The 13,454-nt window shown below is 45.9% G+C and overlaps 1 protein-coding gene across 1 annotated transcript in view; it reads right to left on the bottom strand.

Annotated features, from left to right (window-relative positions):
- Positions 1-1,259: 1,259 nt before the first annotated feature.
- FBXO16 (F-box protein 16) overlaps positions 1,260-13,454 on the bottom strand; it is a 37,275-nt gene continuing 25,080 nt past the window's right edge. The window contains exons 6-8 of the mRNA XM_086624352.1: positions 11,392-11,497; positions 4,454-4,679; positions 1,260-1,327 (exon numbers count right to left, since the gene is read on the bottom strand). Coding sequence (XP_086480478.1) covers positions 1,260-1,327; positions 4,454-4,679; positions 11,392-11,497 — 400 coding nt within the window. The remainder of the gene's footprint in view (positions 1,328-4,453; positions 4,680-11,391; positions 11,498-13,454) is intronic.

Below are 13,454 nucleotides of genomic sequence, written 5' to 3'. Positions count from 1 at the left end.
TTTCTAGTCTATAAATGTTGAGAATTCATGGGCGTGCTGTGACTCCTCCTAAGACATGGAAAGGCTCAGGTTTATCCCAGCTCTCTCGCAAATTGCTGTGCATTCAGTCGCCTTATCCTTAAAAACTGCTATTCGTTACATTTACTGGATATTTCCTTAATTATGGAAAAGACAAATAAGAGCACATGATTTACATTCACTTAAATAATTAGACTAGTGCCAGCTCCCCACACAGAGCCATGTGCAATGCTGTAATCCAGAGTGTGGGATTTGATTTCCTTCTCACTAACATGATTGAAAACATGGAGTTGCCTTGTGTAACATGAAATTCTTTCAATACAGCCCTAACTAGCTTTTTCTTGAAGCGTTTTTCCTGAGCCCCCTTTCTCCTACATATTAGAGGCTTTTTCTCCTTGAATGCTGTGGTGCTTTCTTCACAGTCCAGCTGATTTGGCAGAGGCTGTTTAAGTTACAGCTGAGGGATCACATTAACATTGGTGGTAAACCACTCACTTTGTAGGGAGGGTACAGTTTCCACCACTCAGGTGGCTGCTAGTCCTCCCTTGTCTTCCACAGTCCCCTTGGTGCTCACGGAAGCAGGCAACTTCTGTAATTCACTGGCAAAGCATCGCAGAGCAGCTCAGGCCATGGGATGTGCCCCAGGATGTCCGAGTGACACGTAAGCAAGCTCAGCACATGTGAGGTCCAGTGGCTTTAGCCAGGATCTACGCAAGTGTCTCCATGGTTAGAAGCCTGGACGTACTCTGCAGAGATGACGTACTCAGAAGAAAAAAGAGAATATAGCACCAGCTTGAGAGCATCAATGACAGGAAACCAGGCTGAGAAGCACAACAGGAAAACAGACTTGAACTCTACTCCATTTTCGAAATGGAACATCCCACCTGGAGATCCCAAAGACAGGCAGGAGTCATTGCACCAAGTACGGTACATCCAAAAAAAAGGTATAAAGACATTGCTCCAACACATCTTTATCTAAACTGACCGCAAGGCAGTTAAGTTTTCTTTTGGCCAGCCTCAGTGATGCAGGACCTCCCTGCCCATATCTTTGCATTGTGTGGTGAGGTCAATGAAGACCTCACAGCTGAAAAAAAAAAAAAAGCTGGGTCCTTATGAAGGACTCAAAAGCAGCTGTTCTTCACCAAGCGCAGCCTGTAACTCGGTAACATTGCTGTTGTTTCCCCAGTGCTAGGCAGAGGAACTTCCGTTCTGCTGGGGTGAAGGATACTCTGGATCCTCCCTTATTCTGTGTCAGATCCTTGGTTAGATGGAGCAATGTGCCAAGGCTGAGCCTCAAACAGTGGAGATGCTAGATGAAAAAGAAACAATGTAAGAATCAGATTAATTTAGTCAGAGAATTCAGATTCTAAACATATTTAGGTACTCAGCCAATCCTTGGCATTTTGGTGGCATTTAATACCTCAAATACCTTTACAAATCTGGACTGAATGGAAAGACGGTTTCCATTCATCATCTCATTATAGAGAAAATAATCAATCAAAACATCTTTACTTTTCCTGACCACCTTTCTGACAATCTGCAAACATGCCCTGGTAAAGCCCAGCTAGAGCACAATCTAAAGTTGGTAAGTTTACCTTGGAAAAAGCCTGGCAGAGATCACAAATGTCCAGGAGAGGTCACTGAAGGAATTAAGAACATAGAATCATGGAATCATAGAATGGTTTGGGTTGGAAGGGACCTCAAAGATCATCCAGTTCCAACCCCCCTGCCATGGGCAGGGACACCCTCCACTACATCAGGTTGCTCAAAGCCTCATCCAACCTGGCCTTGAACACTTCCAGGGATGGGGCAGCCACAACTTCTCTGGGAAACCTGGTCCAGTGCCTCACCACTCTAAGGGAAGAATTTCTGCCTTAGATCTCATTGAAATCTCCCCTCTTTCAGTCTAAAGCCATTGCCCCGTGCCCTGTCACTACACGCCCTTGTCCAAAGTCCCTCTCCAGCTTTCTTGTAGCCCCTTTAGGCACTGGAAGGCTGCTGGAAGTTCTCCCCAGAGCCTTCTCTTCTCCAGGCTGAACAGCCCCAACTCTCTCAGCCTGTCTCCAGAGCAGAGGTTCTCCAGCCGTCGCATCATCTCCTTGGCCTCCTCTGGACCTGCTCCAACAGCTCCATGTCCTTCTTGTGTTGGGGACCCCAGAGCTGAATGCAGCACTGCAGGGAGTGCGTCACAAGAGCAGAGCCAAGGGGCAGAATCCCCTCCCTCGACCTGCTGCCCACGCTGCTTTGGATGCAGCCCAGGATAGGATTTGTCTCTCTCCTATTTAAAAAAAAACATATAATTTTGCCTTGCAAATTGCCCCTAATCCAAATGCAGTCCCTCAGGGATAATTTACTGTAGTAGTCTTTACACTACAGCACTGGTGTTTGTAGGTAGCTTGCTTCCTCACTCTCCCTAGCACTTTCCTAGCACAGTTTTTAAATTTCTTACCTGAAATAGCAGAGCTCAGACAGGATGCTGCGCGTCCATGAGCCATTATCCTCCACCCATATGGAATCATTAATAATCACTGGGTGGCCACTTCCCTGCAGGAGCTCCCCTTACCCTGTCCTCCATGTCCTATTTGACAGCGCTAAACCTCACCTCAACAGCAGTTGCAGTTTGGTTCGCAGAAGTTAAGAGACTTAAGAAACACCTTCTTCCCATTCCCAGTGCCTGCCAGATGGTAGCAGTTGGAGCCGAGTGCCGCATTCCTGAGAGGCCACAGCACCAGCGGAATTCCCTTGATTGACTGGAACAACCAATAACACAGCTGAGGCCCCGAGTCTACGCTTAACTCTTCATGACTTGGCCCCAGTCCAGCCTACAGTCTTCCCAAGGCTCTGTCCAGGAAATGTGACTTCAGGATGAGGGTCCTATTTTATAGAAACCTTGAATTGCTTTAGAAATACGCAGCACTGTAACCCTCTAGCCTACTCTTGATGCTTTCCTCTCTTGGCTTTTATGACTGGGATGTATTTATGTACTGCTTCCTACATGAAGCTGTCTTCATGTGTTTTCTTTGGGCCTCATCTCACTCATTCCAGTCCTTTCCCTTTAGTATCATTCTTCATCTGTGTTTGGATTCTTTCTTTCATCTTCCACAGAAGGATTTGTGATCACTCCTTTGCACTGTGGATCCTCCTCATGGGGGTTAGCCTATGCACGTTTTTAAATGCTAGATGCTAGGGAGATCCAAAGGGTTCCTGGAGATCTCCACAAGCTCTGTTATCTCCCTTCTAGATGGGATCATCAATAATTACTGGATAGCTGCTGCCCTGTAGGAGCTCCCCTCACTCTACCCTTGTGTTCTCTTTGAAAATCCTAACAGTATCACATCAGAAACCTCTTTTCCTTTGTTCATTCCAGGTTCTTTATCTACTGCCTTTCTTGTGCTATTAAAAATCATCAGGGGCCACAAATGGCAATCCTTATGTGAACAGCCTGCTTGTGAACTAATAGGACCTTCACCAAAGTCTGCACAAACGTTGTGTGCTTCTGAAAGATAGTAAATACTTTCCCAGCCAGCTGCAGACTCTGAGGACCTTGACAGGACAAGGGGTGATGGCTTTAAACTGAAAGAGGGGAGATTTTCATCAGATCTGAGGAAGAAATTTTTCCCTCTGAGGGTGGTGAGGCACTGGACCAGGTTGCTCAGAGAAGCTGTGGATGTCCCATCCCTGGAGCTGTTCAAGGCCAGGTTGGATGGGGCTTTGAGCAACCTGGTGTAGTGGAAGGTGTCCCTGCCCATGGCAGGGGGGTTGGAACTAGATGATCTTGAAGGTCCCTTCCAACCCAAACCATTCTATGATTTTGTGATTCTATGATATTCAGGAGGTGCTGGGTATATTAAGAGGTGAGGTCTTCATGAATAGCTGCCCAAGCCAACCCTAGACTGAAATGGCATAAAATTGTTTTTGATCATGTCAGTCTGCCTTCTTGTTTTTGGAAGGCGTTCACAGATCAGCTGCTTTCTCAGCTGTTGTCTCCCTGACATTGATTGCTTTCTCCTGTAATTTGCTGAATGCTCTGATTCCAACCCAATCATACCAGCTCGTCCTGGCACCTATCCAGGACCTGGCAGAGTCCATGGGCTTTGGACTGAGCCCGCTGTTGCTTCTGATCTAAGATCTCTTGCTCTGCCATTGACTATTAGTGAGTGAAATCCCTGTGAAGCCCATGCCAGTGTTCAATACCAAGATGACAGTCGTGACAGACAGGTGGATCTAGCAAGTGCTTGATGTGACGTCTTTGGCCATATGTTCTTTTTTGATACAGCAAATGACTGTCATCTGGATTCTCACCATCCAGAACGACTGCCTTCTCCTTCGCCTACAGAAATATACTGCCAGCACCATCTCCTTCCCTCCGCTCGCTAAATTTGGATATTGGCAGTATCTACAACAGTCTCCACACGGGACAGGGCAGCCTACTAACATGGAGACCTGATGTTTGTCCTTGTGAAGTCTTTCTTTCCTTTTTCACTTGACTTCAGCACTGAAGCTCGAACAGGTGCTGGTCGTATCCCGGCGTTCCACTGGGAGCTCTGGGCCAGGGTCTTTGCTACTGCTTTGAAGGGCAGGTTCCCGTTTGACTGGTGAGTGGCCCAGCTGGGACGAACTGGTGTTTTTGGAACGGACTCAAGATCTGCAGAAAGTGATAGCTAGGAAGAGAAGGCAGTAAGTGTCATATCATCCCAACAGCTCCAGGGGGACTGAAAACATTGGAGTCCACTGAGAACTTCTATAAATTCTATAAATTCTATCCACATTCTATAAATCATATTCCGAAATGATATTCCTAAATGCTACAAGCATAATCTGCATTATTTGCAGTGACCTGTGCTCTGGTATAAGTTTACCTTAGGGACAAAAGGACCTAATTAGGAATTGATGCTGGTAAAGCCAAACCCACGTTAATCGATTCTCTACATCAATTCCTATGTTAATGCACAAATTCTCCCCTGTGCATACGGCTGTGATTGATCCCAGGCTTGCTCGCTGTTTGAAGTCTCGCAGTGTAAAGGACGAGGTTTATATTAGCATACTGTTCAAGGAACGTTTTACTAAACAGGATAAAAATGAGGCAAAAAAATTCTTAGCAACACAGCGATTGCTTATTCCTGGAGAAAGATCCCAAATATTCAAACCAAACTGGTTCTGCAGAGCAATGGCTTTGGCTTTTTTTTTGACTGATACAAATTATTTGGTAAGAATAGTGAACGAACATTAACAAAACTGAACATTTGCATATCAACTCATTAAAAAGCAATGTGGGCAGACAGCCTTATGTGAAACTAGTGTCCATAGCGAAATGGCTGTGCAGAAAAGTCAATGCCATTCTGTAATTCCTGCCCGCCTGTTTCCCCTTTCCATTATTTGAATTGGCAGCAGTGGCAGATATATGGTGCTTCATGCCTAATTATCTAGTTATAAATAAGCAATCCAGCAACTGCTGAATATCAACCTAAAGAAAGGCCAGTGATTATCCAACTGCCGAAAGTGGTCCAGGTTCTTTAGGAGTACTTGACGTGTGACAGAGAGATGCTGTGATACAGCTGCAGTTTTTTATCCTAGTGAGAAAAGCACAATACCAGAGAAGCAGTTGTAATTGCCACACAGATCTCACTATTCCTTGTTTTTCATCTCCTGTGTTGGTGGTGGTTCAATTTCAGAGATCATAGGGACAGACAGGCATAGACTATTAAAGCCACCCTTTAAAAGTTAGGGTGACATATATAAGCTGAGTTTGAAAATGCAAACATTATATTGAGTTGTTTTCCCGTGAAATTCAACAAGATTTCTTGTATGAATAAATAAAATTCAAAATAAGGTTTGCAAAATATAAATATACCCTAGACAGGACTGTGTCCCAGTGCTGAGAGCCCTGGATCTTCATATGGGCTACACCCACCCAGTATATAAATGCGATCCATACATCAATACGTCATAGGAAAATTTATTCCTAACTTCAAATGCTGCAATCTTGTTACCTTAGGATATAGGCAGTGAGGCAAGAATGACTGATCCTGTCAAAAAGATGTTATTTAGTAAGTACTAAAAATAAGTCAGTAATTCAGGAACAGCTGTGAGGGTGGAGCAGTCTCGAACAGAAACAACCAGACAGCCTGAAAGGCAAAACCAGCCCCTAATTGCTGACATTGCAGTCATTTGCAAAGCTGTCAAGATCATCAATCAAATTTTACCTTCCTAATAAAGTATCTGGGAATTTTGACATTGGGGTATGAGGCTGCCTATTTTGCGGAGAAGCTGCAGAAGATTCCTCTTTAGAAATCCTCAGGGGCTTGTGTAAAGGACACCGGTGTGGCAGCAGTGACACCTGCGAAGGGACTTTTAGGGCTGGAGCTCAGAAATCACAGCAGGGCAGCGCAGCTCTGCCTGAGTGACCAGGAGGGATGACATGGTGGCCCAAAGCAGAGCTCTGTTTTCCATGCCCAGCCTGGTAAAGGCTTGGAGGAGTCACCGAACCCGCTGCATTCTTCAATTTTTTTATCTAATTCTGGGACAGCAGCTGCTGAAGGCAACATGAGAATCAAGGTTTATAACCCCCATTTTTAAAAAGGGGAACAAGGAGGACCCGGGCAACTACAGACCGGTCAGCCTCACCTCTGTGCCTGGCAAGGTCATGGAGCAGATTCTCCTGGGAACCATGCTAAGGCACATGGAGAGCAAGGAGGTGGTGGGTGACAGCCAACATGGCTTCACCAAAGGCAGATCGTGCCTGACCAACTTGGTGGCCTTTTACGATGGGGTGACAGCATCGGTGGACAAGGGTCGACCAATGGATGTCATCTACCTGGACTTGTGCAAAGCTTTTGACACTGTCCCGCACGACATTCTTCTCTCTAAATTAGAGAGTCATGGGTTTGATGGATGGACCACTCGGTGGATAAGGAATTGGCTCAATGGCCGCACTCAGAGAGTAGTGGTCAACAGCTCAATGTCCAAGTGGAGACCGGTCACGAGTGGCGTCCCTCAGGGGTCCGTGTTGGGCCCGGCCCTCTTCAACATCTTTGTCGGTGACGTGGACAGTGGCATGGAGTGCACCCTCGGCAAGTTCGCCGATGACACCAAGCTGTGTGGTGCCGTCGACACGCTGGAAGGGAGGGATGCCATCCAGAGGGACCTTGACAGGCTGGAGAGGTGGGCCCGTACCAACCTCATGAAGTTTAACCAGGCCAAATGCAAGGTCCTACATCTGGGTCGTGGCAATCCCAGGCATAAATACAGACTGGGTGGTGATTGGATCGAGAGCAGCCCTGAGGAGAAGGACTTGGGAGTACTGGTGGACGAGAAGCTCAATTTGAGCCGGCAATGTGCTCTTGCGGCCCAGAAGGCCAACCGCATCCTGGGCTGCATCAAGAGGAGTGTGGCCAGCAGGTCGAGGGAGGTGATTCTCCCCCTCTACTCTGCCCTTGTGAGACCTCACTTGGAGTACTGCGTCCAGTTCTGGAGTCCCCAACATAAGAAGGACATGGACCAGTTGGAGAGGGTCCAGAGGAGGGCCACGAAGATGATAAGAGGGCTGGAGCACCTTTCCTATGAGGACAGGCTGAAAGAGTTGGGGCTGTTCAGCCTGGAGAAGAGGAGGCTCCGGGGTGACCTTATAGCGGTCTTCCAGTACCTCAAGGGGGCCTACAGGAAAGATGGGGAGAGGCTGTTCAGGAGGGCCAGTTATGATAGGACAAGGGGTAATGGTTTTAAAATAGAGGGAGGTAGGTTCAGGTTGGATATTAGGAAAAAATTTTTTACTATGAGAGTGGTAGAACACTGGAACAGGTTGCCCAGAGAGGTGGTGGATGCTCCATCCCTGGAGACGTTCAAGGCCAGGTTGGACAAGGCCCTGAGCAACCTGATCTAGTTGGAGATATCCCTGTTCCTTGCAGGGGGGTTGGACTAGATGACCTTTGAAGGTCCCTTCCAGCCCTAACCATTCTATGATTCTATGATAAGGTGGTATAGATGAGTCATAAAGCCTTGATCCAGCAAAGTGCTTAAAGAGATGTTACCACTGAAACTATATGTATCCTTAAAGTAAGGCATTTCCTTGGATAAAGAGAGCAGGTATTCCCTCCCCACTGCAGAGACATGAGGGTTGAATGTGCATTCGTAAGAAAGAATGTGGCCCTTCATTCAGACACCTAATTCACTTAATTTATTGTAATTTACTATTTATTGTAATTTAGCTATTTTACTTTAATTTTTTTTTCTAAATTAAGTGTGAGCGTGGTCACATTTTATGCTGCTGTTTCCGTGATTACTAATAAACTCCAAAACCTCACAAGTTTCCTAGGAGGAGAACTGATTCACCGTATGCAAATATGGAGCCAGTGGATGTAATTCCAGGACTCAGGTCATCACCTTAATTATGTGTTTATTCTATTTTGGTGTGCTGTTGCTCAGCCTCCTGAGCTTGGAGCTCCACCTAATAACCCTTTCACATCTTCATTGTTGGCTGTAATGTACTTTATTCTCACCTACTTTCTGCACTTGCATCATTGAGCTATTTAAGAGCTTCATTTTAATTTGACTTGATGTTTGCTTGCTTGGGGCACTTATTCTTTCATCATACTCTGTTCTTCTTCTAAGGATTTACTAAAAGATTTGAGCATGAAGCCTCTTTATTTGGACTTGATTAAATAAGAGTCTTTTCACAGGTCTTCATTTCAACAAGGTTTCCCAATGATACCTTAATAATAAATGGAAATTAATTTTGGATTATTCCTAGCAAGTTTTATACATAAATATAAATATCTAATATATATTTTATATTTTATATTATAGAAAATATATATAATATATATATATTCTTTTTCTATGCATCAGCCTACCGTAACCTGACCTTTATTGTCATGTAGTGTTGTAGTCATTAATGGCCAGTGTAACAGCAGGCTTATACATCAGAGAATAAGAAACACAGCTCTTTTACTGAAATGTGGACAACTCTAAACTCAAGAGAAATACAAGCCTATTTTCAATGTAAAGGTCTAGGAAAGAGTGACACAGCAACACAGGCTACCCCAGATTTTGAACACAAACAGAAGGAAGCCAGTGCTACCAAGATTGTGTAGTATAAAGACACGGAGCTCTGTTCTGGGCTCGTGTCACCAAGGTGTAATCCCATGGGGTTACTCCTGGGTTAGGCTGTCCTAACTGCCTAGAAGGGACCAAGGGAGGATGGTGGACCTGTCAGGCCTTGGCAGCAGGCAGCGGCTTTAAATTCTTCCCAGAGCTCTTTGTAGGGTGAGAATTCAGTACCCACTAATTCTGCGTGCTCCCCCAGACATCTATGAGCATTTCGGGTCAGCTAAATGCTTTCTGCTGACTATTTGGTACAGGAATAATAATGTCCCTTTTAAACTGTGAGCAGCCAACAGAAGGTGACACATACCTACACTCTGTTCAACCCTGCACGGCTGCAATTTATAGCAAAAACTCCCACTGATGTTGCACAGGAGGGTTTGGACTTCATGGTGGGACTCAGACTAGGCGCTTGTGCCTTCCTCCTTGTGGGTTGCAGGTTAAGTAACTTCAAAGAACACATAACTTTCCTAAAATCTGGGAAAACAAAATCAAATTCACCTCTTTTTACCCTGAACTAAGATTCTTTCACTTCGAAACTCACAATAAAACAGCATTAAATTTGAAACAGGAAGCCGTGATGGAATTAAACTGTGTAAGGGTGCTCTGACCTAAGGGCTACAGAAGAAGCCATTGGAGAACAGAAATTGTAAGACACAGGCTGAACAACTTGAATGATATTTTCTGTTCTTTAACACTGACTGAATCTATTTCCTTGCAAACAGGCTGTATTTGGGTCAGGAAAACGCCTCCCAATCTCGGGAGACAATGCCTCTCTTTTATGTAAACCTTCTTTAGCTCAACTCACACACGTTCCCTGGCTTTCATCGCTTAGGAAACACGCTCCCAGGTCTGCGAAACCCCCTGATACGCATGTGAGCACGTCCTTCTTCTGGCAGTTATTTGTTGCCGTATCTACAAAAGCTTAGACCCATGATGCTTTCTGGAAGCCTGACTTCCCCAGACTCCTTTCATGTGAGGATGCCCTATTTTACCAGCGATGAGCACAATGAATCCTCAGTATTAAGACCTTGGGGCTGCTTTGCTCAGGCTCAGTGCAACGAACGGAGAATAAACTAACATCAAATTGTGCTGATCAAAAGCTGCGAGCACAGAAGAGCAGCTTTGGGAAGAGACGCAAGTGCTGTAGGATAATTGATGTGATGCTTTGGAAAGCACGGAAACTGCTCATTGGGATACTGTGCGGCAAACGAAGTGAGGGCGTAGCAGATAACAAGGTCACTGTCTACATACAGACAGTTGCTGTCCTTTTCCCACCAAAGGCAGAGGGACTATGTCTAGACTGCAAGGAGAGCTTGTCCCTGGAGCCACCAGACATGGTGTGCTTTGTGTCCTCCTTCTGCCCAGATTATCTCCTGTTTGCGGCCGGACCGCAAACAATCCTGGTGGCCTACTTAGAGCAAGAGCAAAGCTTCACAGTTCCCCAAGTTAAGTAGAAACTCTGAACTAAAATGTTCCTGGGCGTACCTGACACCGGGCTCCAGCTGATATAATTCCAAGAACAAGTACAGGCTGGGTGGAGAATGGATTGAGAGCAGCCCTAAGGAAAAGGACTTGGGGGTGCTGGTGGATGAGAAGCTCAACAGGAGCCAGCAATGTGCGCTGGCAGCCCAGAAAGCCAACCGTGTCCTGGGCTGCATCCAAAGCAGCATGGGCAGCAGGTCGAGGGAGGTGATCCTGCCCCTCTGCTCTGCTCTCAGGAGACCCCACCTGGAATACTGCGTTCAGCTCTGGAGTCCCCAACACAAGAAGGACATGGAGCTGCTCGAGCGGGTTCAGAGGACAGCCACGAAGATGATCCGAGGGCTGGAACACCTCTGCTATGAAGACAGACTGAGAGAGTTGGGGTTGTTCAGCCTGGAGAAGAGAAGGCTCCAGGGTGATCTTATTGCAGCCTTCCAGTACTTAAAGGGGGCCTACAGGAAAGCTGGGGAGGGGCTTTGGACAAGGGCATGTAGTGATAGGACAAGGGGCAATGGCTTTAAACTGAAAGAGGGCAGATTTAGATTAGATATAAGGAAGAAATTTTTCACTCAGAGGGTGGTGAGGCACTGGCACAGGCTGTCCAGAGAAGTTGTGGCTGCCTCATCCCTGGAAGTGTTCAAGGCCAGGTTGGATGAGGCTTTGAGCAACCTGGTGTAGTGGAAGGTGTCCCTGCACATGGCAGGGGGTTTGGAACTAGATGATCTTTGAGGTTCCTTCCAACCCAAACCATTCTATGATTCTATGATTCTATGATTCTATGATACTTGCCAGTGATTTTGCCTTCTGGAGCTTATTAGATCCATGACCCGCTCTCTTTTTTTTCTCAGCTGCCTGTCTGCTGAGGTCTGGGGTCTCCACTCCTCCTTTCTTTCTTCTGCAGAGTAGAACAAAATAATATTAACAAACGCTATGGAGTTGGTTCCCTGGAATTGAGAAGAAGAAAATCCCCGATGATATTGTCACCCGAAAAGGCATGGTTTAAGGTAATACATTTTATCTTCCACCTGGGGCAGGCCAAGAGCGCACAATCAGATACCATGGCTCAGAGCAGGGTGGTAACTTGCTATTTTTTAAGTTATGATAACTTTATAGTACTCAGACGCATGCCCTTAGCTCATGACTTACTGATTTAAGCTAAATTCACGTAACATATTACATCAGCTTAGGGAAATTCACAGAAAGGCGAGTTTAGTTAAATCATTTTGAGAGTTTTCAGTTAAGTCCACGTAACTTGTAACATAAATAAGGCTAAAGGACTGCCTCTCCAACAAATTTTTTATGCATTATTTTTATAGGCAAATACCTCTTCTTGTATATGTATATAAAATTATACATTTATATGCAGCTATTATTAAAGTCAGTACAATTTACTGGCAGAACAGGAATGTTCCAGAGAGTGAAAATTAAGTGAAGTACACCGGAATATGGCCAGTTGTCACATTTTTCCAATATCAGGAGTAAAACCCATACAATAAGGAAGTTGTTTTAAGAGCTCAGGCATGTTCCTAAACCCATTTGCTCTGAAGGTGTTCATTCTCCTTCCACGTTCAAATTCTGCAATACAGAATTAGTGGATTTTTAGCAGCAACTCTGTGAACTCTCTGGGTTGGTCTCCCAGCTCCACCACCAGCATCTCTGGGCTCCTGGAAGGCATGTTAAAAAGCACAGGAATACAAAATCATGAACATAAAGGGTGGAAACACTCTAAAAGCAACATTTATCTATTAAAGAAACAGGGCCACACCACATAACACACACATCCTCAAAAGCAGCCAACAGTCAGTCACTCGTCGCAGGGCAGCTGCAGATCAAGAACCATAAAGATGAATCAGACAAATTATTTCACATAGCAAATTAAGGAAAACTACAATCTGTTTATAAACAATTCACTAACAGCCAAGGGAGAAAGTTCAATCCAAAATATTATTATGGGGACTGAACTGGTCATCATTAGAGAGAACACAGACCTGGCCTTGTGGTTGTGAATTAAGATATCAACCTGTGCTGCTGTATTCTAGTGTCCACACCCATGAAGTTCAACAAGGCCAAGTGCAAGGTCCTGCACATGGGTCAAGGCAACCCCAAGTACAAGTACAGGCTGGACAGAGAATGGATAGAGAGCAGCACGGAGGAGAAGGACTTGGGGGTGTTGGTTGATGAGAAGCTCAACATGAGGCGGCAATGTGCGCTGGCAGCCCAGAAAGCCAACCGTGTCCTGGGCTGCATCCAAAGCAGTATAGGCAGCAGGTCGAGGGAGGGGATTCTGCCCCTCTGCTCTGCTCTTGTGAGACCCCCCCTGCAGTGCAGCGTTCAGCTCTGGGGTCCCCAATATCAAAAGGACATGGAGCTGTTGGAGGGGTCCAGAGGCCATAAAGCTGATCTGGGGGCTGGAGCACCTCTGCTCTGGAGACAGGCTGAGAGAGTTGGGGCTGTTCAGCCTGGAGAAGAGAAGGCTCCGGGGAGACCTTCCAGCAGCCTTCCAGTACTTAAAGGGGCTACAAGAAAGCTGGAGAGGGGCTTTGGACAAGGGTGTGTAGTGACAGGACACGGGGCAATGGATTTAAACTGAAAGAGGGGAGATTTCTATAAGATCTAAGGAAGAACTTCTTCCCTCTGAGGGTGGTGAGGCACTGGCACAGGTTTCCCAGAGAAGTTGTGGCTGTCCCATCCCTGGAAGTGTTCCAGGCCAGGTTGGATGAGGCTTTGAGCAACCTCGTGTAGTGGAGGGTGTCCCTGCCCGTGGCAGGGGGGTTGGAACTAGATGATCTTTGAGGTCCCTTCCAACCTACACCATTCTATGCTTCTATATCCCTGCTCACTGCAGGGGAGTT

Source organism: Tauraco erythrolophus, chromosome 2 (assembly GCF_009769465.1).
Source record: "Tauraco erythrolophus isolate bTauEry1 chromosome 2, bTauEry1.pri, whole genome shotgun sequence".
Lineage (NCBI taxonomy): Eukaryota > Metazoa > Chordata > Aves > Musophagiformes > Musophagidae > Tauraco > Tauraco erythrolophus.
This window is presented reverse-complemented; position numbering and strand designations above follow the sequence as displayed.